The sequence below is a fragment of the Eriocheir sinensis genome, chromosome 30 (genome assembly GCF_024679095.1).
Source record: "Eriocheir sinensis breed Jianghai 21 chromosome 30, ASM2467909v1, whole genome shotgun sequence".
NCBI classification, from domain to species: domain Eukaryota; kingdom Metazoa; phylum Arthropoda; class Malacostraca; order Decapoda; family Varunidae; genus Eriocheir; species Eriocheir sinensis.
In genome coordinates this window covers 6,449,926-6,477,273 of record NC_066538.1, presented here as the reverse complement: position 1 = coordinate 6,477,273, position 27,348 = coordinate 6,449,926, and the positions used below count along the sequence as shown (strand labels likewise).

Below are 27,348 nucleotides of genomic sequence, written 5' to 3'. Positions count from 1 at the left end.
CAGGCGGGGACTCCGAGGCTTGGTGTATGTGCGCCATTTTGAAATTTTAATTTTGGGAAAAGGTGTATATGTTGTGTGAATGTAATGTGGTGTGGATAAAGAGAGGATCTGTCTTTAGAGAGCATGCTGAACTACTCTCCGGTGTTGGTGAGACAATAGGGAAACGGTTAGTGAAGCTGCAACTTCCTGCTTTACTAGTTGGGCCATGTCTTCCCAGATATCACTTACTTGTTTCTCCAGGCGGTTTAGCTTCTCGGTGATTTGGTCATCAGTTTGTAACAGCCCCGGGTTCGACCCCTGGCCATCACCTGTTGAAAAATAAAAAAAGGGGAGGAAGAATAGTGACGCTATTATTCCTCAACCTCACAGAGAGTGTACGGATGGGTTCGATTCCCTGCTGTTCCCTCTCTGTAGCTGCCGCCAGGAGGTTGTAATATAGCACAACCCCCAAAGCCTGTAAGCGAGGAACAGCAGTTCTATGAACCAGGCTTTGGGGGTTGTGCCATATTACAACCTCCTGGCGGCAGCTACAGAGAGGGAACAGCAGGGAATCGAACCCAGCCGTACACTCTGTGAGGTTGAGGAATAATAGCGTCACTATTCTTCCTCTTCCTCCCCTTTTTTATTTTTCAACAGGTGATGGCCAGGGGTCGAACCCGGGGCTGTTACAAGTTAATTTCAAAATTGTCTAATGTGAACAGCAATAACGAAAACAATAAAAAAAAATGAAAAATCAATGTAAGGGGACATAATTAATGTTTTCACATTACCATGAATCAAGAATATTTTAAAGGAAATTGAGAAGTGGATTTAAGGAAATCTGGCAATGAATCTAAGGAAGTAATTTTTTTTTCCCAATGACTTACAGAAGGCTAAGGGGAGACATGATTGAGGTATATAAAATCCGGTAAAATTCTAGTGTTTGCCCATACTCCCCCCTCCCCCCCATACAAGCCTGGGGACCTGGTGGGAATGCGGGGTTTCGGGTGGGGGACACGAAATCCGTCGCATTCGCGTATTTTTTTAGTGGGGGGGGGGATAAAAACTCCCTAGATCTAGGGAAATTCCCTAAATTTAGGGAATTTTTCATCCCACCACCACTAAATTAAGCGTTTGCGACGAATTTAGTGTTTCCCATACGAAAACCACGCACTCAGTGGATCCCCAAGCTTGTTTTGGGAGAGAAGCAAAGTGAACCCACCAAACGATGCTCACCTCACCATCTGGCGTGGCGCCAGAGGCCATCTGTGCTCACATAAACCGCCTCCACCACACTCATGCCCTCTCACTAGTAGGTTGTCACCTTATCGCAAGGTTTCTGTCCTCCAAGTAGAGTCCGTGGCACCAAACACAGTGTATCTTCATTGTTTATCACTGACACAAGTAAAACCACCAGCTAGCCAGGATCCATCCAACACCGCGCCTTTAACAATACTGCGGCTTGTGCAGGAAGTGCAGGCTCTCGAACCTCTTGCCCGAGCTGTTCGAACACATGAATCCTTACTGACCGGATTTTGAATCTGCTTCACGGACTCGTATTCCCAGTATACAAGGTGATTGTGGATATTGACTCCGCGCCTCCAGAATACGATAATACGCCTCCATATATCATGGTAAAAGAAAAAAAGTACTTAGAAGTAAAGAAACCAAATTAATCCCCTTCCCCCAACGATCTTGGGGGAGCTGCGTGAACTCAGGGTATTTGGGTGGGGGAGCATATTTAAACTACTCCAACCGAACTTTACGACCTGCCAACGAGGGGGCTTCGCCCCCCTCGACCCCCCTGCTGACCAAAGGGGGGGCGCAGCCCCCCCCTGGACCCCCCCCCTTAAAGGTGCGTGTTCTAAAAAAAAAAAAATAAGCACGCGTGGTGGACCTGGTCTCGCATGGGCTAATGGCTAACTAAGCGTACCATCGCTAACCAAGCGTACCATCGGTAATAGTATTAGGTAAAGGTGCATGTTCTAAAAATAAAATAACCACGTGTGGTGGACCTGGTCTCACATGCGTGGGCTAATGGCTAACTAAGCGTACCATCGCTAACTTAGCGTACCATCGGAAATAGTATTAGGTAAAGGTGCGTGTTCCAAAAAAATAAATAATAACCACGCGTGGTGGACCTGGTCTCACCCAGCGTATCATTGCTAACCGGATCGTTGGCAAAGCTGCTCATATTGCAATGGCGTCGCCATGTAAACACAACTTCCGTATGTATAATATGCCCTTAAGTACAATATGGAGGCGTAATATTGTATTTTCGAGGTGCGGAGTGATTTTCAATAATTACCTTGCGTGGTTTCCGTACGTTGTAAAAAAAAACGTAATGTATGAAATTTCCCTACATCTAAGTAATTGTAAGGAATTTCCCTACATCTAGGGTATTTTTCAACCCCTCATAACTCAAAAACTATGCATTTGCGACGCATTTCATGTTTACCACCGCATTCCCCGAAGTCTCAGTGGCCCCCTAGCCAATTTTGGTTGCGAGGGGTGAGTATGGGCAAACACTAGAATAATATCTAAAATCCTCAAAGGTAAATATGATGAGGATGTGAACATCCAACTTGAGAGACATACAGGGCCAACACGTGGACACAAATTGAAACTATGGAAAATGAGGTCCAGGACGCAAAAGAGGCAGATGTTCTTCAATTCAAGAGTCGTTGATGCCTGGAATAGCCTTCCCAAGGATGTAGTAGAGGCAGTGAGCGTGATATCATTTGAGAAACGTTTAGATAAGTTTTGGTCAAACCAACAAATTAAATATAGTTTTGAAGAAAAATTGGTAACCACCCCGGCACACCACCTGAATATCAGTTTTGACTGCGACAATGATCTGGACATAAAGGCTTAGCTTTGGCCTGCGTCCAGTAACACCGTAAGGTTCCGTAAGGTAAGGTAAGGTGTGTGTGTGTGTGTGTGTGTGTGTGTGTGTGTGTGTGTGTTTCACAAAGGCTACCCAGAAGGCATCATTTAGGCCCCTTTCACACGAGCGTTTTTTGGCGCTCCAGCACATGCCGCACGGTTTAGCTTTACATTGACTTATGGGTGCTTTCACACGAGGCCGGAGCCCGGAGCGGCAGTCTTCCCGCACCCTGCCGTACTGCCAGTAAGACTGCTGCAGCAGAAATGCCGCACATCGGTTTTGGTGGTCATGTGTTGCTATGGGCGCCTTCACACATGCTGTGTTTGCCGCGTGCATTGAGGGATAGTTGTCTGTCAACACTGGGAGGAAGGGCACGCGACCCAGTGTTGCCAACTCAAAATTTATAAATCCGCTAGGATGGCCTAAAAAATCCACCAGATGATAGGTGAAGCTATAAAAATTTGCCACTAGATTGGACTTGAAAATCCGCCAGTTACTCTTGTCAATTTTAAGATTTTTCCCGCTAGATAACATGCAATTCCGCTAAAATGGCATCACTGTGTGAGGGCAACTACCAACTTATCGGGCAAACGACCAGGGCACTCCTGCCGCCCGCCCACATCTTGCCATCCGAAGCTGTTCAACTACCAAGGCGCAGCGAACCACCTGCTTCACTCCTGCTGCTCGTTTGCCTGATGCCGTTCGACGCCTCGGTCGACTGAACCACCGAGGCTTCTCAACCCGTTATGGGAGGCGACTTGGTGACTGCCAGCGCCTTCCTCGTCAGACAGCGGCTGAGCCTCACTCTGAACACTTGATTCTACTAAGGCTCCAGCCCTGCTCTCACTCGGGTTAACTCAGATACCGTGAGCTCGTTCTGGGTGCCTTACCTCTCCCCTCTCCACGCCCTGGACTCCCGTTACTGCTGTGAACCTGACGCCCCTTCTCCTACGCCTCCCTCGTCCACCACGTCTACACCACTTCAAGGACGAAGCTGTGCTGCCTCGTCATTGCCACTCTGGACGAGACGCCCAGAAGAGGAAGAAGCTGTGCAACGGGTTATTGCTGAGTCCGGCGTGCTGAAGCCTTCGTGTTTTTGACTTCAGATTGTGAGGCTGTTTTGGGGTTTTCTACTTTATTTAAAGTAAACTGGTGTCTAACCATTTATGTTGTTGTTTGTTATCAATCCCTTCCGATTACAGCACCCAACACTGGAACCTTGACATGTGGCAACCTCGCCAGGATTGGGTCAACTGCTAATCGGAAGGGTTGGCTTGTTAAGTCGCCTTTGCGCGCCACTTGTTGTCTGCGGCGCAGAAGTGAGTGTTTATTCCTTCACCGTTCTTTTGGGCTGTTGTATGCCCACGGTGGGATTTGTTGGTTCTGCCATAGCACTTTTTCAGCCCTTGTGCTGCCCTTATCACCCAATCACTTGTTTGAGTATTGGGTGGGCTTCTACGCCCCTTAGTACCCTTTTTGCAGGGTGTTTTTTTTTTTTTTTTTTTTTTTTTTTTTTGCAAACTTTTCTTCCTTGTTTCCTTTTGTGTTTTGGTTCTTCGTTTGTTTTGGTTTCTTGTTGCATTTATTGTTGTTCTTTATTGGGTTGTTTACTTGTCATTGTCTGTTGGGTTTATACTTTTTTTTCTTTGTTGTCCATATTAACCATGTCCAGTTTCAAGGTGTTTAAGGCTCAGGCTGTAGCCTTGGGGCTGGAGGGTGAGGATCTCAGTCGCTACATCGTCCAGCAGCAAGCCATCGAGAGGGACGAGCGAGCTTCCGAGAGAGAGGAAAAGCGCCTCCTAGCTGAGAAAGAAGAGCAGGCTGCCAAGAGGGAGTTCCAACTTGCCAAGATGCAAATAGAAAAAGAAATAGAATTCACTCGTGTCATCGCCCAGGGGAAAACGGCTTCTCCTTCCTGCGAGAACGTGAGAGGACTGAAATTGCCCACCTACCAAGAGGGAGAGGACATCAACAACTACCTCATCCGCTTTGAAAGGGTGGCTGAACTTTGCGGATTGACAAGGAAAGCTACGCTGCGAGGTTGGGTTGTCTCCTCACGGGTAAGGCCACTGAATTGTATACTTCCTTGTCAGCTGACTTAACTGAAGATTACGCTCTTTTGAAGAAAGCTCTCCTCACAGGGTTTAGTAAAACGGCGGACAACTATCGTCAAGACTTCCGTCACGCCAGGATTAGAGTTGGGGAAAACTACCAGCAGTTCTCCATCCATCTGACTCGGTTGTTCCAGGCATGGTTGGAAGCCTGTGACGTCCCCTGCACTTATGAGTAGCTCCGGGAATTTATGCTCCTGGATCAGTTTCTCACTAATCTTACCCCAGATTTGAGGATCTTCATCAAGGAGCGCTGGCCGAAACATCTTCCCGACGCAGTGAGACTTGCCGACGACTGGTCATCTGCCCGCAACAACTACCCGAAACCTTCATCTCCTAATTCCCGAGACCCATCTAAGGCTGCTTTGCCCACGAAATCTTCAGAGTCCTCTCCGGGAGCCTCCGCCAAAACCTCTGCCCAGGCCAGTACAGCAACCCTGAGGTGTCACCAATGCGGGGAGGAAGGCCATCTACGTCCGCACTGCCCAAAGAATCCCAATCCCCGCACCTTCAAAGATGTCGAACCTGCTAAACAATCATATCAGGTATGCTTTTGCCTTAGTGACAAAAGTGTCCCGAAGTTTTCTGTTTCCGGCACTGTTAACGGGTCTTGGAGCTCCAACATCATCAGGGATACTGGCTGTTCCTGTGTGATCGTCTCAAAAGACTTACTACCTGATGTAGATGTTGAGAGTTGTCCAAAGGTCTCCCTTGCTGACAACCTAGGACGAGTGGACAAGTTTCCCGTGGTGAGGTGCCACTTAAGCTGTCCCTCCTTCACCGGTTTGACTGAGGTGGTACGAGCTCCTATTAAGTTTGTTGGGGCCCTCATCAGAAATGTCCCTGGAGTAAGGGATCCCCATGACCCTGACTCCTCTCAATCTCCATCTGATTCTTCCAGAACATCCTCATCTTCAAAGTTGCTGCGAGGGACTTCTACTCCTCGTGTTCCAACGTCCCCAGCCACCATCCAGGTACACGCTGTTACCACTCGTGCTGGTAGGTTGAAGAGGCTTCATCCGCTTGTCCTTCCGGAACCTCTACCTCCTTCAGTAACCCCTCAAGACTTTGCGCAGCTTCAAGCCTCCTGTGCCTCCTTAGAAGCTGTACGGCAGAAAGCCTCATCTGGACCCGTTGACAAAGCATGGAACGGATCCTCCTTCCAGTACCTGTATCGCAACGGACTTCTCTACAGGAAGTGCCTCACCTCCCCCCTTTCCAACAAGGTAGGCCAACACTGTCTAGTTGTGCCATGGGTTTCCCGTCAATTCATCCTCTCTGCGGCCCACCAGAGTCCATTGCCCAGACATTTCTCTCGTCATAAGATGGAGATGAAGATCTTTCAATATTTCTTCTGGTCAGGCATAGGAGCAGACATCCGTACTTACTGTCATTCCTGTGATAAGTGCCAACGGATGTCGGGGAGAGGTCGCTGCTCGTTCGCCTGACGCCGTTCGACGCCTCGGTCGACTGAACCACCGAGGCTTCTCAACCAGCTATGGGAGGCGACTTGGTGACCGCCAGCGCCTTCCTTGTCAGACAGCGGCCGAGCCTCGCTCTGAACACTTGATTCTACTAAGGCTCCAGCCCTGCTCTCACTCAGGTTAACTCAGATACCGTGGGCTTGTTCTGGGTGCCTTACCTCTCCCCTCTCCACGCCCTGGACTCCCGTTACTGCTGTGAACCTGACGCCCCTTCTCCTCCTGCGCCTCCCTCGTCCACCACGTCTACACCACTTCAAGGACGAAGCTGTGCTGCCTTGTCATTGCCACTCTGGACGAGACGTCCAGAAGAGGAAGAAGCCATGCAACGGATCATTGCTGAGTCCGGCGTGCTGAAGCCTTCGTGTTTTTGACTTCAGATTGTGAGGCTGTTTTGGGGTTTTCTACTTTATTTAAAGTAAACTGGTATCTAACCATTTATCTTGCTCTTTGTTATCCCTTCCGATTACAGCACCCAACACTGGAACCTTGACACTTTGTCTGCATCAAAGCTGGTATGCACTATATTTTCCTTCTTATGAACTTTCAATTAATGTCTGCATCAAAGCTGGTATGCACTATATTTTCCTTCTTATGAACTTTCAATTAATGCATATTGAAAATTTAAGTGTCTTACATATTAATTCTGTATACCTCTGTACAACACATCTGCATTTAAATTTCAAGGTTATGGCTAATTTCTTCCTTTTCTCTGCATAGGCCAGGCACCAGATAAGGAAGTGCCTCAGATCTCTCCACACACACACACACACACACACACCCCACCACCACCACCACCACCACCCACCCACCCACCCGATGACTCAGGGTGCACGAGGTCCTGGCTGTGAAGTGTTGCTGTCAAAGGGTCGCACATGACCAGAAAGACGTCCAGAATCTGCAATTCACTACATCTCTCACCAGAAAAACATGAACCACGTGAGAAAATCATTGGTTGGGTGCAACTGTAAATTGTCCCAATTTTCTCACGTGGTTGATGTTTTTCTGGTGATTGATGTAGTGAATTGCATGATTTTGTACCTCATTTCTGTCGCAAATGTCTACTTTTCGGGTTATGCCTATCTCCTGATTCTCAACCATCTTGGGGAACCTGTGGGAACTCGGGGGTTTTTGGTCGAGAGAGCCTGGGTTTGATTCTCAGGTGGAGTGGAAAAATTTGGGCTGGTTTTTTGGTACCCTACGCCCCCGTCCACCCAGCAGTGAATGGGTATCAGGTATTAATTGGGGGTTGTGTCCCGTCTCCTGGGATCTGCTCCCTTTTCCTATAATTCCTTCCCCTTCTGTCCCTCTCTGGCATATGACCACAAATGTTGCACCGACTTAATGAAACTTTCCAACTTTTCAGGGTTTTTGGGTGGGGAGCATGAAATCGAGTGATATGCATTTCAATAGAGGACGAGAAATCAACAGAATCACATTAGAACACCAGTGAAAGGCATACATTACAGTTTTGGCATGGCGCTGCAACATTTCCAAGTTCAGTGAAAGGTTTTTGCTCTGAAGGATGATGTGTGTCACCTTAAGGCAGGCAAGAGGAAGAGATCTTGTGTCTGAGGATGTGACGTGACTTGCAGACTGACTTGTGTCCAGTATGCTTCCAGTGTTGCCTCCAAGAGCTGTGTTGATTTCTTTTGGTGGTCTCTCCTGCTCCCTCCGTTTAACGTTGATGAGGTTTCAGGCCCCGCTCCATTGTCAGCGCAGTGCTCCGCAGGGCCGATAACAATAATGATGTTATGTTGCTATTTTAGTGCAATACGCTTAGGCCACACTCACACTCACCGACTCTGCTTATAATTATGAAGACTGGTCACCCCGCTAAGCGCCCAGACAGCCGTCCACCCCTTGGTTGATCCCGCCCACCTGAAGGTGGCTGGCACGCCCATTGTGAAGAGCACTGCTCTGTGCACCTTGCAATTGTGTTCTCTCCTTGGTGTCCTTTTTCATGGTGTCTTCTCTCTGGTGTGGTTCTGCCCCTTCTTGGCTTGCAGTTTCCCTTTCCCTGAAGGTCTCAAGGTGCCCTTCAGCTGCCTGCTACATGGTGCCTCCAAGATGTCAAGGGCAGATAGTTCATTACTCTGGGTCTATTTTGCCTCATTTTATTTGGTGCAGTTTCCACAGTATTGTGGCTGACAGCAGTAACTGTGATATATATGCTTTGTCTTACACTTTAGGAATTTGCTGCTGCTTTTTATTTTGGATCATGTTTCTATGAGGATGTAATCTTTGTCCCCACAGCCCTGGCGTGCTTTGCAGAAGTGAGGGTCTGAGGCGGTGCTGTGCTCAGCGCTCCCTGCATCCTGGCTGCCGCTGGCCTCTGTTCCAGTGCAGGCTGCAAGGCCAGAGTGCCTGGGGACAGCAGGAGCAGACTGTCTCTGCTGTTCGGGTCAGGGGTGATCAGGAGAGCCACCACCACCTTGCTGCTGGCACCTCCAGCCATAAGGGAAAGGGAAAGTTTGAGTGCAGGAAGCCTTGAGACAGAACAGGTCCACTAGACACAGCCTTGAACCACTGCTTAATGAAAACCATGAGTGCCAAGAGTGTGGGAAAAGACTCCCTGGGAAGGGTGATGTCACCAAGCACACCCACACACTCTAGAGGAAGACCTCATGAATGCCAAGAGTGTGGCAAAAAGTTCACTCAGAAGGGTCACCTGAAAACACACACCCTTATACACACTGGTGAAAGACCTCATGAATGCCAAGAGTGTGGCAAAAAGTTTAGTAATAAGAGTGCCCTCAACAGACACACCCTTACACACACTGGTGAAAGACCTCATAAATGCCAAGAGTGTGGCAAAAAGTTTAGTCATAAGAGGGCCCTCAACACACACACCCTTACACACACTGGTGAAAGACCTCATGAATGCCAAGAGTGTGGCAAAAAGTTCAGCCTGAAGAGTTACCTCAAAGCACACACCCTTACACACACTGGTGAAAGACCTCATGAATGCCAAGATTGTGGCAAAAAGTTCAGCCAGAAGAGTGCCCTCAACACACACACCCTTACACACACTGATGAAAGACCTCATGAATGCCAAGAGTGTGGCAAAAAGTTCATTGCTAAGAGTGCCCTCAACACACACACCCTTACACACACTGGTGAAAGACCTCATGAATGCCAAGAGTGTGGCAAAAAGTTCATTGCTAAGGGTGCCCTCAACAGACACACCCTTACACACACTGGTGAAAGACCTCATGAATGCCAAGAGTGTGGCAAAAAGTTTAGTCATAAGAGGGCCCTCAACATACACACCCTTACACACATTGGTGAAAAACCTCATGAATGCCAAGAGTGTGGCAAAAAGTTCATTGCTAAGGGTGCCCTCAACAGACACACCCTTACACACACTGGTGAAAGAGCTCATGAATGCCAAGTGTGTGGCAAAAAGCTTAGTGATAAGAGTGCCCTCAACAAACACACCCTTACACACACTGGTGAAAGACCTCATGAATGCCAAGAGTGTGGCAAAAAGTTCAGCCTGAAGAGTGTCCTCAACAGACACACCCTTACACACACTGGTGAAAGACCTCATGAATGCCAAGTGTGTGGCAAAAAGCTTAGTGATAAGAGTGCCCTCAACAAACACACCCTTACACACACTGGTGAAAGACCTCATGAATGCCAAGAGTGTGGCAAAAAGTTCAGCCTGAAGCGTACCCTCAACAGACACACCCTTACACACACTGGTGAAAGACCTCATGAATGCCAAGTGTGTGGCAATATGTTCAGCCAGAAGGGTCACCTCAATACACACACCCTTACACACACTGGTGAAAGACCTCATGAATGCCAAGAGTGTGGCAAAAAGTTCAGCCAGAAGAGTGCCCTCAACACACACACCCTTACACACACTGGTGAAAGACCACATGAATGCCAAGAGTGTTGCAGCAGCTTTTTTACTAAGTCTGATTTGAACAAGCACATCGTCAGACACTCTGACTTGAGAAAGTTCAAGTGTGATGTTTGTAAGAAACATTTCAAGACCAAGCCGAGTATTGCCCACCACATGAAAATCCACTTCCCCTGAGGTTATATGTTATGCATGTGTGTGTGTGTCCACCACCTATTATTATTATTATTATTATTACTATGTGTAAACAGACATACAGATGTACAGTTGCGCTACTAAGTGTTGAGACAGTTTGCAATGACTTTCGTTCTAATAGTACATAATATTATTCGAAGGGAAGGGATGTTTAGGAGTGATTTTGTTATAGATACACAAAACATGATATTGAGAAAGGAAATAAATTGAATTTTTACCTTATAACGATATATTAAGCAGCTCTGCTGAAACATTTTGATACAGTTTTCGTTCAAGACATTAAAAGAGTCAAATGAGTTCTATGTTAAGATTAAGTATATATATATAACTGCACATATCTATTGCTCTTTCTTTCAATGTAGTGATAAACCCTATATAATAAAATAATAGAAAAAAATAATCTGCTGCACTTCATTTGATGAAATGAGAAATAAATACGTACTACATAATAAACTCGCATTTGATGATGACGTCATCGGGAACGACATTCATGCATGACTATATAAATCTTGTGTGTGTGAAATCAGCGAGATTCTGAAGAAAAAAAATCACAAAATCAATTGTCTATATTTCTAATTAACGGTAAAATCCAAAGAGAAGTATAGATAAGTGGACAGACATGTAATTCAAAGTTGCACGAGACACATGACAGACGACGCGATAGCCTATTGTCTGGGTAGAGACGATGCTTGGTCAGCACTGCACTGCTAGCCTACCACTTCCTGCCATTCATCTCTGCTGAGTTAGTTATATACATCTGATCAAAATAATATTATTTATAACTTGTAGGCATGATTAGTGAAGTGACCCCTACTCCGCCCCGGCAATTCTGTAAATGAATGTGGGTGGCTACATAGCCTATCATTCCAATATGTTTCTCTTCGCCACATTCACATAGAGTACACTGTTAAGTTTTTATTGCATTCAAGGGAATCACTGATATTTATTAGGTGTGTGTAAAACTAAAGAGTTTAAAATTAAGTAGTTCCATAAAAGTCGGTAAAGAATGTTTCCCCAGAGGATAGTTGCCAGATGCCGCCAGCCTTCGCTCCATGTCCGAAAGATTATGAAAACTGTGTCAACACTTCGTAGCGCAACTGTACATACATGCATACACACAAAGTTATTTTGTCTTTGTAATAAATTCTTTGGTGTTTTTTCTTCCTTTTCTTATTTCTTTTTTCCTCTTTTCCTTCATTTTATCCTTTTTTTAAATTTTTTCCTTCTACTTCTTTTTTCACTTTCCTTCATTTTTTTCCTTCCTTGTTTTCTCCTTGTCTTTTCTTTTTCCTTCATTTTCAGGTTTTTTATCATTTCATTTTTTTCTTTCTGGCCTTATTAATACTTAAATCACAAAATGAATGTCGACTAGATTGCAGTAATATAATATCTCAATGTTATGATGGCGCATCTGTGATGTCAGGTCAGCATGGAGGTGTTATAAAAAAAGCTACGAGCACGTGTAAATGTACGTCTTCACAGGCAACACCCCCTGAACGTGCCTGTACATTTGCAGGAGAGGATTACATTACCAAATCTAATGGATCTTGGCCTCCTCTTCCCAATGTTTTTGTTTTTTAGCTGTGATGAATAGTTTTTGAGATACAGCAGTTGAAAGAGATCCCCTTTCCCCGCCGTTGGGAAGCGAGCGCTTAGCAAGGAAAGGGTTAACCCTTTCCTTGCTAAGCGCTCGCAACAAGACTATCCCCCCCAGCACGCTCGGGCACCTCAGCGGGGGAAGGGGATCTCTTTTAACCGTTGTATCTCAAAAACTATTTATCACAGCTAAAAACAAAAACACCATTAGAAAGAGGAGGCCAAGATCTATAAGATTCGGTTATGTAAGCCTCTCCTGTGAATGTACAGGCACATTCATGGGGTGTTTTTTTGCTGCGAGTGCGACTGGCGCTCGCAGCGAGCTTTTAGTACCACCAGCAAGAGACGCTAGTGCTTGCTATTTTAACCTCTGTATCTCCAAAACTATTCATCACAGTTAAAAACAAAAACACCATTGGAAAGAGGAGGCCAAGATCTATAAGACTGGGTAATGTAATCCTCTCCTGCGAATGTACAGGCACGTTCAGGGGGTATTGCCTGTGAAGACATATATTTACAAGTGTGCGATGGTCAGCTGTAAGGCAACTACTGAGTAGATCTCTTGATGATGGGGTTCTGGCAGGGCAGTATTGCCAACTGCAAAATTTACAACTATTTGGTCAAAATATCAGTCTTGTGATAGGTGAAGCTATGCAAAAATGCCGCTATATTGGACAACAACATCCACCAGTTGCTCGTCCGTAGATTTTCCGCGCTAGGCTGATATAATTTTCCACCAAATTTACTGGAAAACCCACTGAATTGGCAATGCTGTGGGGTGAGAAATAGTGTTGGAACACTCATACAAGGCAAATTTGAGTGCGACTGGAGCTCGCAGCGAGTGTTTAGCACCACTGGCAAGTTACATTAGTGCTCGCTGTGAGTGTTTAGCAACAAAAGGGTTAAGTCAGGTTGACGAAAAACGACGAAAAAATGTACGAACTATATATCTTCATGGAGCAAAATAACCTATTGAAACCAACACCAGCAAGACAAGACCACCTGCAAATAGCCAAATACACGAAAGGTTATGTCGACGTGCCACTGCTAATTCTCTCCCTAGTGACAAGTGTGGACCACAGACAGTCTCCTTGGCAACAACAAGTTGGCAAGGTGTGGACACGAGTTGATTGCTAAAGCCCCAGTCACACATTAACGACAATGACTCCCGGCGCTTTCCCAGCTCAGACCATGCCTCGCACCGTCGGGCTGCATGCTGACAGTTTTGGAAATTTCAAAACAATCGGGGCCCTCCCCGATATCTGTCACCCGTTGTGAATAAGCTACGGCCGTCGGATGTCTGTCTCAACAACGTCGTTTCGACATCGGCTGTGGTCGGCACTCAAGGGGATGTACTTACGATGGTCATTAGGTACGTCTGGCAGTGCGACATTGCAAAACTGGCAGCGCATGGTCTGATGTCGGGAGGGCGCTGGGAGTCATTGTCGTGAATGTGTGACTGGGGCTTAATGCTGGGTTTACACATTCACGGTTTGTGGTCCTGGTGCCTTCCCAACATGCAAAAATGGTGAATCGGCATTGTATCCGTGACTAACCCTGACATACCTTGGATTTCCCGCGCTGCATCGGAATCACACCGGGGAAAACCTTGGACGTCGGCAGTGTCTCCCGATCATTTTGGCGCGAGCAAAATGATCGGGACTCACCCCGACAACTGTCAAATGCCGTGAACAACCTTGACTATCCGGGATGGCATCGGGATAGCACCTGGTCCGTCGGGAACATCGGTAAGCCATCGGAAATAACCGTGACATTCCTGTGGGAAACCCTGGCTTTCCACCACCGCCACTAATGACCTAAGTAGCCTTGCCCCTCAATTAACACCTAAGCATCAGGTCATATAATCCCCTTTCCGTAATCTTCATCCCCTCAAAGTTCACTTCACACGTAGCCTACCTGTACTAACTGACCTAAGGTCCAAAGATCCTGCCAGCCCCGCCCCATAATCTGAAAGCATCGGCCACCCACACGCACTCCACGCCCACAAAAAGTATATCCACACCCGCCCCGCGCCCGCAGGTATTTTCAAAGGGCGTACCCGCAGAATATTTTATAAAGAACCCGCACCCGCAAATTCTACCCATATCCTACCTGCACAATAAACTTGCAGTAAATCGTTCTTCTAAACACACACACACACACACACACACACACACACGCGCGCTTGTGGACTGGTGCCAGTTCCAGGCAACGCCCCCTTTTTATACACCGGCAGAAATGCCAAGATGCTACAACGGTTAGGCGCCGATGTCCGTGAAACACCTGGAAGGCACCTAGGCAACTCTGTAACTTCATCATGGTCATTGTAGGTGGGTCGTGGGTTACCGGCTGTAACCGTGGTGATATATTGTCATTTTCCGTGGCCGACGTAAGTGGGTTGGGATGGCTCCAGGGTGGGATCGGGAATGGTCCAGGAACGTCGTTCACATTCCGGCGTACTACCCTTGTACACCGTTGTACAACCACCACATGGGTAATCCAGCAGTCAGATCGTGGCCAGAGGTCATGCTGGGTTCACACATTCATGATTTGTGGTCCACGATGGCCCCCCGGAGAGCAGGTGGTAAAACCGTGACCTCTGACCATGATCTGACCGCCGGATTACCCATGTGGCGGGTGTACAACAGTGTACAAGGGTAGTGCGCCAGAGCGAGAACGACGTTCCTGGACCAATCCCGATCCCACCCCGGAACCCTCCCGACCCACTTATGGCGGCCACGGAAAATGACAATATATCACCACGGTTACAGCCGGTAACCCACGACCCAGCCATGACGACCATAATGAAGTTACAGAGTTGCCTAGGTGCCTTCCAGGTGTTTCATGGACATCGGCGCCTAACCGTTGTAGCATCTTGGTATTTCTGCCGATGTATAAAAAGGGGGCGTTGCCTGGAACTGGCACGAGTGTGTGTGAGTGTGTGTGTGCCCGCATGCCGACCACCGCCACCCCAGTGGTCAATGTAACACCTATAAGGGAGATTCAATCATGCATCACTGATGACAGTTAAGTCGGTAAAGTGTTTTACTACGAGCTCACCCTTTTCCCAACCCAAGGGACTAAGTACATAAACATATATGTATGGGTTTTTATTGCAACCTGTGTCCTGAATACATCATCATAACAATATGCATATCCCTCAGATACTTTACCTCTGAAATATGTATTACATATCAAACTGTGACAGCAGAGTATATGGACTAAAAGTCTTGTGAAATGGCACACTACGGTAGATATGTATTTCAAACCCTTGGTGAACCTTGTACAAACTGCAGCTCCACCTGAACCATATTTGTTGTATAAAAGAACACACGTAGCCTACTCTGCAAACAGTGCAGTACAAACTGAATGAACAGAGTGCAGTCAAAGGGGATTAGAACTGTAAGTATATTTTGTAAGTAATTACTTGTAATACTGAAGAGAAACATGAAATTCACCTTCTATGGGCACTGTCTTAAGGAGATTTGTCACTGAGAGCAATACTTCAACATTATAACAACACTGATATCTCTACACAAAAGATAAATGGTGTGTAGCAACCTGTGAACACTGAATAAACCTGTTGACGTGAATCTGTTGTGCTTTGTTACTAAGTGGGCCTCAAGTGTGTCATTCACCACGGTCTGATCGTGTGCTGGACTCATGACTGCCAGTCAGTGTGAGGACAAATGTTCCAGGGCATGTCAACCCTCCTCAACTCTTTTACACCATGCACGCAATGGGACAGATTAGCCAATTCATGAGGACCATTCCAGGTACCACTCAGTTAGGGGGAAACATGCCCTGGAAAAACAAGATGAGGTATAAAAATAAATGTCAAAAGAATGTAATATAAAAATACTTCATTATGATAATGGCTCATTTTCATGCCTCATAGAAGTCATTTTCCTTATATGTATGTACATACTGAATAGGAAGATGAATATGAATTGGTGAAAATATATTAAGGATACATCAAATACCATAATAAGAAACTGGTCCAAATGCCTGGGATAATACTATTCCTAGTACATGTGTCTGACTTTGAAGGGATTGTCTTCAAAATACCCTGTTAAATATGTTGTTTAAATGCTAGACATATGTGACTGTCACAACCACACGAGTGACTTTGGATATAAAGCTGCCTAACAAGACTGAGAGAAATGGAACTGAAGGAGATCATCAGTAAAAGGGCTCAGTAAAGGGAAAAAGTATTGGAAAGAGCACTGGCAGCTGAAGGAGCAGAGAAAATTGAAGACTTTCCTTCCTTAGAGGAACAGGGCATCAGAGATATACCAAGATGTGGTAGCTAGATAAACATAAATACATAAAACAACTCAAATAAATTTCTTGTGCCAATACTCTATATACATATAAGAGAATAATGATAAAACTAAATTATCACACGGGTTAAAAACATATTTGCTCTCCCTCCCTCTTCACTAGAGCACCCTTTGATCCTCTCCTTCCCTAAGCTCAACCAGTCAGCCACAAAACACACCCAGCTTTGTGCATCATTCACCTCCTCCCTCCAACCCACGCCACCTGCTCCACCATGTTATTCAGGCACTCCTATACCTGCCATTAGTAACCTAACTCTTCAATGATGAGTGGTGGTAGTGTATGTGTGCCCTACTTATGTTCATCAGGAAAAGAAAACACTTGAAGATTGGCGGAGATACAAAAATGAACATTGGTTCGAGCAAAGACTGGCTATTTTGTTTTGATAATGGTCTAATTCAAATGCATTTTCCAGAGTAGATATTTTTTTTATATGAATATTAACTGGAATCGTGTGTACAAATTGTTAAAGGCACTGACAACCTTTTCTTATTTATTTTACTTCTGGTCTTGTTTACTTATTAATATTTCTTATTTTTTTAATTTCTTTTTAAACAGCTTCCATTAAGTATAGAAATAATGCTTTGGCTTGAATATGGCCAACAAAAATTAAGTAAGCATTACAGTTGTATTACCACTGAATTTATCATTCCTCCACATGACCTCTGCTTGTCACAAAACACATGACGAATTAGTCCAGACTCAGAAAGGGTTTTACCGGCACCAGGGATCAAACCCACGATTGGAGAGATGGGAAAGACACTCCTAAACCAGTTGGCCAAAGAGATTACCCACTTGCAGAGTGAATTTGTGAGGTTTTCCATTTCAGGCAGGTCAGTCAAAACATAGCCTTAAAAAACTGAGTGCCTGGACTTTGCAGTGTCAGTAGAAGGTCAGAGAGTCAGAAGTCAAAAGTCACAGAATGGAATGTTAATGCAAAGGAGATGTTCACCAGTTTGTATGCTTTCTAACATCATACTCATATCAGGAAGAAAACTGCTCATGAAAACTGAACTAAGTTATGAAAGTGAAAGGTAGCCAAAATATACTTATAAACATCCTTTATTCTAAGTTCACTTTCATAGCTCAACTCAATTTCCCAGAGATGTTTTATTCTGACATGAGTACTAAATGGAAGGCTGTGTAAAAACTGGTGAACATACCGAGCATGCACGAGTAAAGTCTAGTTATTAAAAGATTTTTCAATAGATTAGAACGTCGACTTTTATGTGAATGTACTACTTTTCCAGGGAGTTCAATTTATTACCTTAATCGAACACATCATGGCTTGCCATAGCTTGAAGAATCAACTCTTAACAACACTTAGATTTAGACGAGTATATGGTGTTCCCTAAATTGTGCTGGCATGGCTGGAGGCTTCAGGACCCCCTCATCCCCACCTCCGGTCTGACTTTAACCTTCTGATATATCACTGGGGTGTGGCTGGGACATGACTGTGGGTGGTGGGGGTGCCCCGGGGGATGGCAGGACGTTCTTCATGGCCAGGACCCACGCCCACTCCACCTTGACGTCAGCCTTGGAGGGGAACATCACCTTGATCCCGTCCTCCGTCCCTCGGAACTGTGAGGAGGTGGGGTGATTCTTAGGGTTAGATGCTGTGGTGACTTGAATGAAAACAAACAATCTGAATCCTTCACTGCAGTATTTCAATGAAAACCAAACACAATCTGAATCCCCAATACGTATTGTCAACCTTTTAAAGAAGAGCAATGGACGTAAAACTAAAATGATGAAATGATTATTATTATTGAGATCCATAAAAAGGTGTCAAGTGAAAATCATAACTGATATAGACCCAAACAAGATTCTTTTAATGAGCAGACATGGATATGAATAAAAAACAGTGACAGTAAGGAGATGTTGATGCATAATGGAAGGGTTCATTCATTCATTCATTTCATTGACGCCTGCTCCTAGGAGCTCCCACCAGGGGATGGCCACAGCAGAAGAGCTTCCAACTTTCTCTATCCAGACACTCCCTCCTTGCCTGCTCAAAGTTTCTCAAAGATCTCCCTAATGTACTCTTGCACCCTATCCCTCCATTTCACTGGAGGTCGTCCTCTAGCATTCCCTCCCTCTATCTCACTCAATACACTCTTCTGGTCATCTTACTCTCCTCCATTCACTCCATGTGGCCAAACCACTTTAAAGTCTGTCGCTTCACTTCTTCCACCACTCCACACTTCTTCCCTTCACCCCTGTGACACATTCCAAAATGCTCGTACACACTTTCATTACTCATTCCATCCATTCTACTCACACCACAAGCACTCCTCAAATAATGGAAGGGTTGTGTGGGGAATAATGCAGATGGAGAGAACTGTACCGACTTACCCTGACGTCAAGGGTGTACGGGGTGCTGGTGTAGCCAAGGAGGGTGATGCTGGTCTGTGGCGTGTCTCTGACAGAAGCAAGGGCCAGAACATTCTCTTGCGGCCACTCTAGCACGATGGCGTATACTGTGTCTCCCTTGCTGGTGAACCTACAGAGGCCAGGGGAAGGGAACTACTGTAAGATACAGAGGTTAGAGGGTGATGCATAGCTTTTGAGGGGAAAAAAAGATTGCCTGCTTTGTCTCTATCATAAAGAAAAATCACATACCAGACTCCAGGCGTCTGGGTGTCATTTTGGATCTTCCATGGGTGGCTGCCATAAATGGCCTCCCCGTTGATGGCCAGCCAGGAGCCCATCTGCCGCAGACGCTCCTCCATGATGGGGCAGATGCGGCCTTCCTTGGTGGGGCCAACGTTCAGCAGCATGTTGCCTGAGGGTGGTGGTGCTGATTAGGTCTAGGTTATGAAACCAACTCACAAAGAAAAAAGAAAGTTACTTAACAAAGGTGAAAAGGCCAAAAAAGAAAGACAAGCAGCTCAGTCACCTCCACAGCTGATGGTCGAGGCCAATTCTGTGAGTAGCTCGTGGATGGTGTGGTAATCTGCCAGAGCTGCCTCTCGGCGGAAGCCCCAAGAGTGACGGTCAACAGTCATACAGTTCTCCCACTTGTGTGGCTGTAACACTCCTGCAAGGCCACAAAACAGCATTAGAACCTATAACAACCTTTCATAAACAACATAAGAACCCACAAAGCCCCTCCCATGTCAAAAAGCATTAGAACCAGCACCAAACTTCCTTATCATGGGGGTAGTATCTGAGTGGTCAGCGTGTGGGCGCGGTGTCTTGAAAGAACCATTTTCAAGTCCTTTCCACCGCTACTTGCTGGCAATTTTCAGTTGTTGGTGAGAGACCAAAGACAACCCACATGCTGCCCTGATGACCACCTATCAACCTGGGCTCCAGATAAATTCTCTCAAAAGGATCAAGTGGAGGAGTTGGTTGTAGCATAAACCAAGCAAGAAAAAAACCACTTAAAAATACTTGCCTGCACCACTAATGGGCTCAGGCCATCAAACAGGTCCCTCATAGAAGCCTAAGAACACCAAAGGCCAAACATGAAAAACAGCTGAAAAAACTAGAAAAAAAGCACAGCAATGCCATATGGAGAAGGGTTAATTCCCTTCTCACCTGGATCATAGTGGTCTTGGCAGGTGTAGAAGGAACCATGGTGACAGGGGATGCCAATGCCCCATCTGTCGTTGACCACCACAGTCTGATTAACAGGCGAGTCATTGAACAGCCATGCTAGGAAGTGTGTGGCATTCCAGTACTTATCGAAGGCCTCCCAGTCACCGTCACTCCACACCACATCTGGCTGGTAAATGTTGACCTGGGAGACAGAACAGGAAGGGTGGTGAGAAAAAATTACTATGCTGATTCAGGTAGTAATAGAGGCTTTTTTTATTGCAGTCAGGCCTTGTCAATTGATTAATCTGAACATCAACTCACCAACTCGTACAGCTCTGGGAGGGTTTTCTGAGTGACAAAGTCATTGGTGAGGAACAGGTTGGCCTTGTCTCTCAGGTACAGAGGGTTGAACCATTCATAGAGGGAGTGGTACAGCCCAAAGTGGATGTGTGGTGTATGTGACTTTATGGCATATGCGAGGTCACCTGTGGGGAGGTCAAGAAGGTCAAAATATGGATTAATGTGCATAAGAATCAGAATTTTTTTCATAATTTATTTATCTATGTACATATAAACACACACACACAGACAACTCCCAACCTCACCCAGCAGGTCTCTCTTTGGGCCCACATCAAGACTGTTCCAGCCCCAGGAGTGCTTTGAGGGCCAGAGTGTGAAGCCCTCGTGGTGCTTGCTGGTCAGCACCACATAACGTGCTCCTGAGGCGTTGAACAGCTCCGCCCACTCCTTGGGGTTGTAAAACTCCGCCGTGAACTGGGGCCCAAAATCCTGGTAACTGAAGTTTGGCGGGTAGTTCTTCTTCATGAAGTCTACGTACGGCTTTGAATGTGAACCTATTTTAAGAAAGCGGAAATAGCATTAAAATAGGGGAAGAAGGAAAAGGTAGAACTGATCATTATAGGAAACAGGTCCTGATTGTTAAAGCTGCATGTGTGTTTTCACTCATGAACTCCACTTACTTTTCCTAAACCTGTTTTGGGTGAGAATATAGTAGTAAAAGAAGAGTTAAGGCCTTTCCTCATGAACTCCACCATTTTGATCCTGTTTCAGGGTACAGAAGTAGCATGAACAAAGTTATCAAAAGACAGAAAAAAACAAAAATTTTCAGACAAAAGATAAAGCAAACAAAAGAATAACACTGACAGGATGAAAAATTCACAACCATTTTTCAAGGGTAATTACACACACACACACACACACACACACACTGGAGAGAAGAAGAGAGGGGACCTCATAGCATTGTACAGGATACAAGAGGGATTGGAGAAATTGGACAGGGAAGACCTAGTGGTACGTGACAGAAGTGTGACAAGAGGCATTGGTAAGAAATTGAAGAAGAGCGATTGTAGGAGAGACATCAAGAAATACAGTTTTCCATACAGAAGCATAACAACATGGAACGGACTTGACAAGGAGACTGTGTGTGCAAAAACGATTCATGAATTTAAAGCCAAACTGGATAAGAAGCGTTATGGAGACGGGACAGCACGAGCCTAGTACGGCTCTTTTCCTGTATTTCACAACTAGGTAAATACAACTAGGTAAATACACACACACATGAAAAAAAAAAAAAAAAAGAAAAAAAAAAAAAAAAAAAAGTGCAACCCTATTCAAGGGTGAAAATACAGACAAGCAAAATTATGTTGCTACAACCTGCCTCACCTTGCCAGTGCTCCCAGAACCACTCAGAGCCAAAGGATGGCACGGAGAACACGCCCCAGTGCAGGAAGATGCCAAACTTGGCCTCATCATACCAGCTTGGCAGTGGCCGCGAGTCCAGGGAGCTCCAGGTGGGCTCATACTTGCCCTCGGCCCATCCCACAGAACAGGCTGACAACAAAAAGATGTTAATTAATAAATGTTAGTTCCTGTCTCACTCCACTTCTCTATATCTTTACTTATATTTTCCTTCTCATTCTTGTTCTCTGCCTACACCTTGTCAGTCACATACTCAACTTATGGCTTCTACTCACCCTTAGTCTCTTTCTGCACCTTCTCTTCTTTCTCATACTCCCCCTATACCTTATTCTCCACCTCCTTATTCTCTGCTTACTCCTGCAATTCTTCCTTCTCATTCTCTCCCTATACTTTCTCTTCTGCCTCCTCAGTTTCTTCCAACACCTTTTTCTCCTCATCATACTGTCCTAACACCTTTTCCTCCTCCTCCTTAAACCTTCTCCAATTTCTCCTCCTCCTCCTCCTCCTTATTCTCTCCCTACTTCTTTTAATTTCTATTCCTCATTCTCTCCTATCATTTCCAAACATGTATAAGTAAACATCATTAATCTTTGATTGGAGTGGTCAGCAGTGTTAATAAGCCGTGTGTGAGTGCCAGGCCTAGATAGTGTGTGTCACCTGATACACTTAGATAACCCAATACACCCTGCCCCCCCACCCCCACCCCCTTCCTGGCACCTACAGACCAGACACACCCCCACAAAAGTTCCATTACACATTACAGGATGGATGACTAGTTTAAAAGAGTATCTGAGTATTTAGTATAAAGGTCATGCCACAATTTTACTTTCATTTGTTTTCTCATACTCTATTTCAATCTATTTATATTATTCTATTATATCATCATCATCACCTATTATTATTATTATTATCATCATCATCATTATGCAGTTTATGGCCTAATCAATTTAATATCTAATATGAAGCATAACTTTTCTTATTTAGCAAATGGAAGATGGTTTAACGATATATCAGATGACTAAATAACAGTCATGTCTATGGCCACTAAAATACACAATAACCCACTGCTGCTCCAATAGTAACCTACCGGGACTTTATATCTAAGTAACAAATGATTTTTGATGAAAACTAGGTAACTCTGCACCTCCAAAAGATATTTTACTTCTATATTATAGTTCCTTAATACATATCCCTCAATATTAATACAAAGGTGGAACTGGAAAAATATAAATTGAGATTATGGTGGGGGGACCAGAGTGGTGCCCTGTTTGAAAGATATGATACATCTGGTTAGATTGGAGAGGGGGGTGAGGGGGGCCTAAGCCCCTCATTAGGAGGTTATATTAGGTTTAGTTGGCTTTGATGTCTCATTTTTTCAGTAAATGCTCTCCGCTTTGCCATAAACGTTTTTCATTCTTGGTATTGGTCTTACCAATACTATTTTACTGTGATATTTTCCCAGTTCTGCCTTCATACTATGGTTTAGTAAAAGTATAGATATTCAATTCCTGAATTGTAATACAGGGGCAAAATAGAGTGATTCTACATAATTACCCAAAACTGTTATCAGTGATGATTAACACATTATAACCTACCAGATGGAAAAAGTGTCAACAACCAGAGTGAACAGGGTGTTATTCTAGATAAACAACCTCTTCCTGCTAACTATAGTGACCATATCATTAAGGACAACTACAAAACTTTAAACCAACCACAGGCAAGAACACATCCAAATACACAAAACTTTTATCATTTAGACTTAATATGAACATGTTTAGCTAGATTTACAAGAGGTGGCAAGGTGCTGTAGGGATTAATAAGAAACACAATCACCTATTCAAACCACCCCCCACGAGACAAGAACACCACCACACACACACACCAATTTTTATCACTCAAACATTAAATCTAGTTAAATTGGATTTGCAAGAAGCGGCGATGGAGGTGTTGTATGAGTTGGTAACTCTTAGGAATGGCGGCTCCTAGCGGGTGAGCGTTTAGGGCACGGTGTGGTGGTAATTACAACATTTCTAGCATGTACGACGGGGTTTTGACAAGCGGACAGGCGTGTTTATGTCACAAGGGGTGTATTTTTCTTCAAAGTCGATGGGCAATGAGACTGCGAGCTCTGGGGTGAAGAAAGGGAAGAGTCCGCACGGAAAAATACACCTCTTGTGACATAAACACGCCTGTCCACTTGTCAAAACCTCGTCGTACGTGCTAGAAATGTTGTAATTACTACCACACCGTGCCCTAAACGCTCACCCGCTAGGAGCCGCTATTCCTAAGATTTACCTACGAGTTATATCATTAAGAAACACAATCACTTATTCAAACCACCACCCATGAGACAAGAACACCACCACACACACACCATGTTTTATGACTCAAACATCAAATCTAGTTAAGTTGGATTTGGAAGGAGTGGCGACTGAAGTGCTGTACGAGTTATATATCACCTTTGTAAAAAAAACGCTCAAGTCATTATTTTCTACTTATCAGAAAATCAGAAAAGAACTGTCATCATCTCATTTGGCTTACGATTTAGGCAGAAATGAAAAGGCCAATTCTAGAACACTCAAACCCTGAATAACAAAGGTAACTGAACAAAAGTGGGCAACACATATTGAAAAATTGACAAACAAAAACCTGGAAATCACTGAAAAATGACTTAGGCAATTATTTTAGGAGGGTGACGATATATCATTAAGAAACACAAATTAGTACCTATTTAAACCTCCACCCATGAAACAAAAACACCTAACACAAAAAACTACCATGACTCATGTCCACGTGTCATAACTAGGCTTGTCGTGGCTTTGGGTTAACTGACAATCACTTCATAACCTTAAATCTGGAGATACCATAAAAAAAGTATAATTATCTCTTTAGTGGCAGGTGTGGTCGAGTTGCTAGACCAAACACATATATCACCACCACACCAGAGCCTTGTCACACCTCCTCCTCCTTCTGAACGCTAATATGATGTGGTTAGTGCGTTAAAGTAGCCAAAAACACTCATTATATTCACCCAGGAGGCAGGAGAGGAGGGAGAGAAGGGGAGACATGACACCCACGTCCGTTTTGCACTCGTGTCCCGAACAGCTGATTATGATTGTACTTCTTCTTCTTCTTCTTTTGACCTGTAACGCTTTTCTCTGGTCCTCCTCCTCTCGTTCCTCTTTTCTTTTCATTATTCACACACCTTCCTTTTCAGTATTACATCACTTTCTAAAATACTTCATCCTGAACTTAACTATCAATCAATCATGTGTTTTCTGTCCTTTTCTTTCCCTGGATTTGCTTTTTCTATGCGCTTTTCCTATTTTCCACTACTATATACTTTCCACTCAATTTTCACTGCTCAGATTTTTTTTTTTCTTCCTGTCTTCCTCTTTTCCTCCTCCCCTTTTTCTTCTTCCTTTCCTCTCCCTCTTCTTCTTGTGGTTCTCGGTTGTAGATGCATTTATACGCCCATTTTTTCTTTTTGTTTCGTTCATTTGAAGGTTGGCAGGGTCGTCAGGCCGGGTTAATTTTATCTCTTTATTCATCTATTTTGTATAATCTTGGTTGCTTGCTTTATTTGTTCCCATAATTCCTTCTTTCCTTCCTATATTCTTCCTCGTGTTCTTGTGGTTCTTGATAGGTGGTAGATGCATCGATCGTTCGTCGGTTTTTCTTTCATTCATTTTGGGGTTGGTAAATCATGTATGGTTTATTCTATTCATCTCCTTCACCTTTTATATATGGCTTTTGGTTGCTTTCTTCATTTATTGCCATTTCTCCTCCTTTTCCTCCCTTCCTCATTTTCTATTGCACGATTTAATTGTATATATTGACTTAAATTTCGCTCTGTGTATAGGCCAGTCTGTCTATCGTACTAATCTAATAAGCGAGGACTGTGTAGGTAATATATTGCCTTAAACATAACTGATTGATTGATTGATTGATAGCTAATAGCCATCCATCAGTAGCATTTGTGAGAGTTTTGGCCAATGCAGTGATGGCCACCCTACGGCGCCCAAGGTTATTCGATCTCGCCTGCGAACACCTACATCACTGTCCTCCTTATTTTGAAGTCGACAACATCAGTATATTGATTGGTTGATTGATAGTTTATTGTTATAAGTAAAACAACAAAGGAGAAGGGAGGAGCATGCCAATCAGTGAACCCTACACTATGGACTGGACACTTGCCCCAGCCCTGTCATTAAGCCGCGAATTTTGGAAAATCTACCGCTTTGGTGCGAATCGCCACAACTCCCTTATTTCTGGGGCTACAGGAATGTTTTTGGTATCAATCGACGGCAAAATGAAAGGGCTATATTTTTTAATAAGCGACCGGGCTAAAAAAACGACTCGAAAGGGTAAAAAATCGAATAAATTCGCAAAAAACGACTCTGAAAAGAAACTATTTTTGAGTTCCCAACCTTGAAACCCACTCATTTTTTGAGAATTTCAAACAACTTATTTAACAAATAATTTAGCCCTACCAATGTGCTTTCCAATATGATGCATAACATTTCCCTACTCCCAGTAGTTTCGTCGCTAGAGCTCGAAACGTAAACCCTTTTGAGAGAGATTTTGACGAACTCCAGACACAGCCGTTTTTGTCTGGTGTGGCCATGTTATTGCCTCTAGAAGGCTGTAATTTGGCATGTAGCCCCTCTTGGCAATTCAGTTTAACCAGCTCGAAGGATTTTTTGATAGCTCGATTCCACGTTTGTCGTCGAGCCGTCACAAAATAGCCTGTTCTTTGGGCCTCTTGCCGCGATTTGGATACGTCCTAGTTTTTGCTTATAACTTTTTATTTATTTAAATAGTGCTTTCCAATTTTTTTCTGATTATTGATCTGTATTAATAGAGCTTTCATTTGCCACCAAACACGCCTTCCTAGCTTCAGTAGTTTTTGCTCGAGCTTGACCAGAAGTCACGACGAAAATTCGCCGAATCTGACTCATTTCACGCGCCGCGACGAGAAACCTTCCCGACGCCACAAAAATTAATATATCTTCATAAGAATTCTTATATGAACACTTCAATATGTTGACTATCTTGTATTAAAATCATTTTAAGATATCTATATAAAAAGTTACTATTTTTATAAAATCATTTCACTATATAATTCAACCGATATTAAGCGCCTTATTCTACATGTTATTTTTTTTTTATTTAATATTCAACCCTATTTCTTCCCATTTATGAATAATGCATTTAATTTGCTTTCTTTTGATACCAAATATGTATGTTCATATATATATATATATATATATATATATATATATATATATATATATATATATATATATATATATATATATGTATATATATATATATATATATATGTATATATATATATATATATATATATATATATATATATATATATATATATATATATATATATATATATATATATATATATATATATATATATATATATATATATATATATATATATATATATATATATATATATATATATATATATATATATAGGTAGTCTCTCTCTCTCTCTCTCTCTCTCAAGTTCATTCAGATAGCACAAAATTCTTCTTCACTAATGCTGTCGTTCGAGATTGGAACAGATTACCACCATCAGTGGTGCAGTGTAACTCGATTGCA

The 27,348-nt window shown here is 43.9% G+C and overlaps 2 protein-coding genes across 2 annotated transcripts; one reads left to right on the top strand and one right to left on the bottom strand.

Annotated features, from left to right (window-relative positions):
- The first annotated feature begins 8,994 nt into the window (after window positions 1-8,994).
- Window positions 8,995-11,684, top strand: LOC127005516 (zinc finger protein 99-like). The gene has a single exon (XM_050874435.1). It carries the CDS (start codon window positions 8,995-8,997, stop codon window positions 10,504-10,506), a length of 1,512 nt encoding a protein of 503 aa, XP_050730392.1. The 3' UTR covers window positions 10,507-11,684.
- A 3,533-nt stretch (window positions 11,685-15,217) lies between these two features.
- LOC127005515 (alpha-L-fucosidase-like) lies at window positions 15,218-24,917 on the bottom strand. Its single transcript, XM_050874434.1, has 9 exons — window positions 24,755-24,917; window positions 21,688-21,855; window positions 20,610-20,858; window positions 20,326-20,489; window positions 20,005-20,206; window positions 19,361-19,501; window positions 19,084-19,246; window positions 18,817-18,964; window positions 15,218-18,042 (listed from the first exon to the last, which is right to left on the bottom strand). The coding sequence occupies exons 1-9, from the start codon at window positions 24,915-24,917 to the stop codon at window positions 17,875-17,877; spliced, it is 1,566 nt and encodes a 521-aa protein (XP_050730391.1). The 3' UTR covers window positions 15,218-17,874.
- Between the last annotated feature and the right edge of the window lie 2,431 nt (window positions 24,918-27,348).

What these genes read in the sequence shown, in the direction of transcription:
- LOC127005516 (XM_050874435.1), top strand. Translation starts at nt 8,995, where the DNA reads ATGAAAACCATGAGTGCCAAGAGTGTGGGAAAAGACTCCCTGGGAAGG.
- LOC127005515 (XM_050874434.1), bottom strand. Translation starts at nt 24,917, where the DNA reads ATGAAAAGAAAAGAGGAACGAGAGGAGGAGGACCAGAGAAAAGCGTTA. An exon ending in CCTCCTCTCCTGCCTCCTGG is followed by an intron (nt 21,856 to 24,754) that starts GTGAATATAATG and finishes TTTTGTTGTCAG; the next exon opens with CCTGTTCTGTGGGATGGGCC. An exon ending in CCAAGACCACTATGATCCAG is followed by an intron (nt 19,502 to 20,004) that starts GTGAGAAGGGAA and finishes GTGGCCTTGCAG; the next exon opens with GAGTGTTACAGCCACACAAG.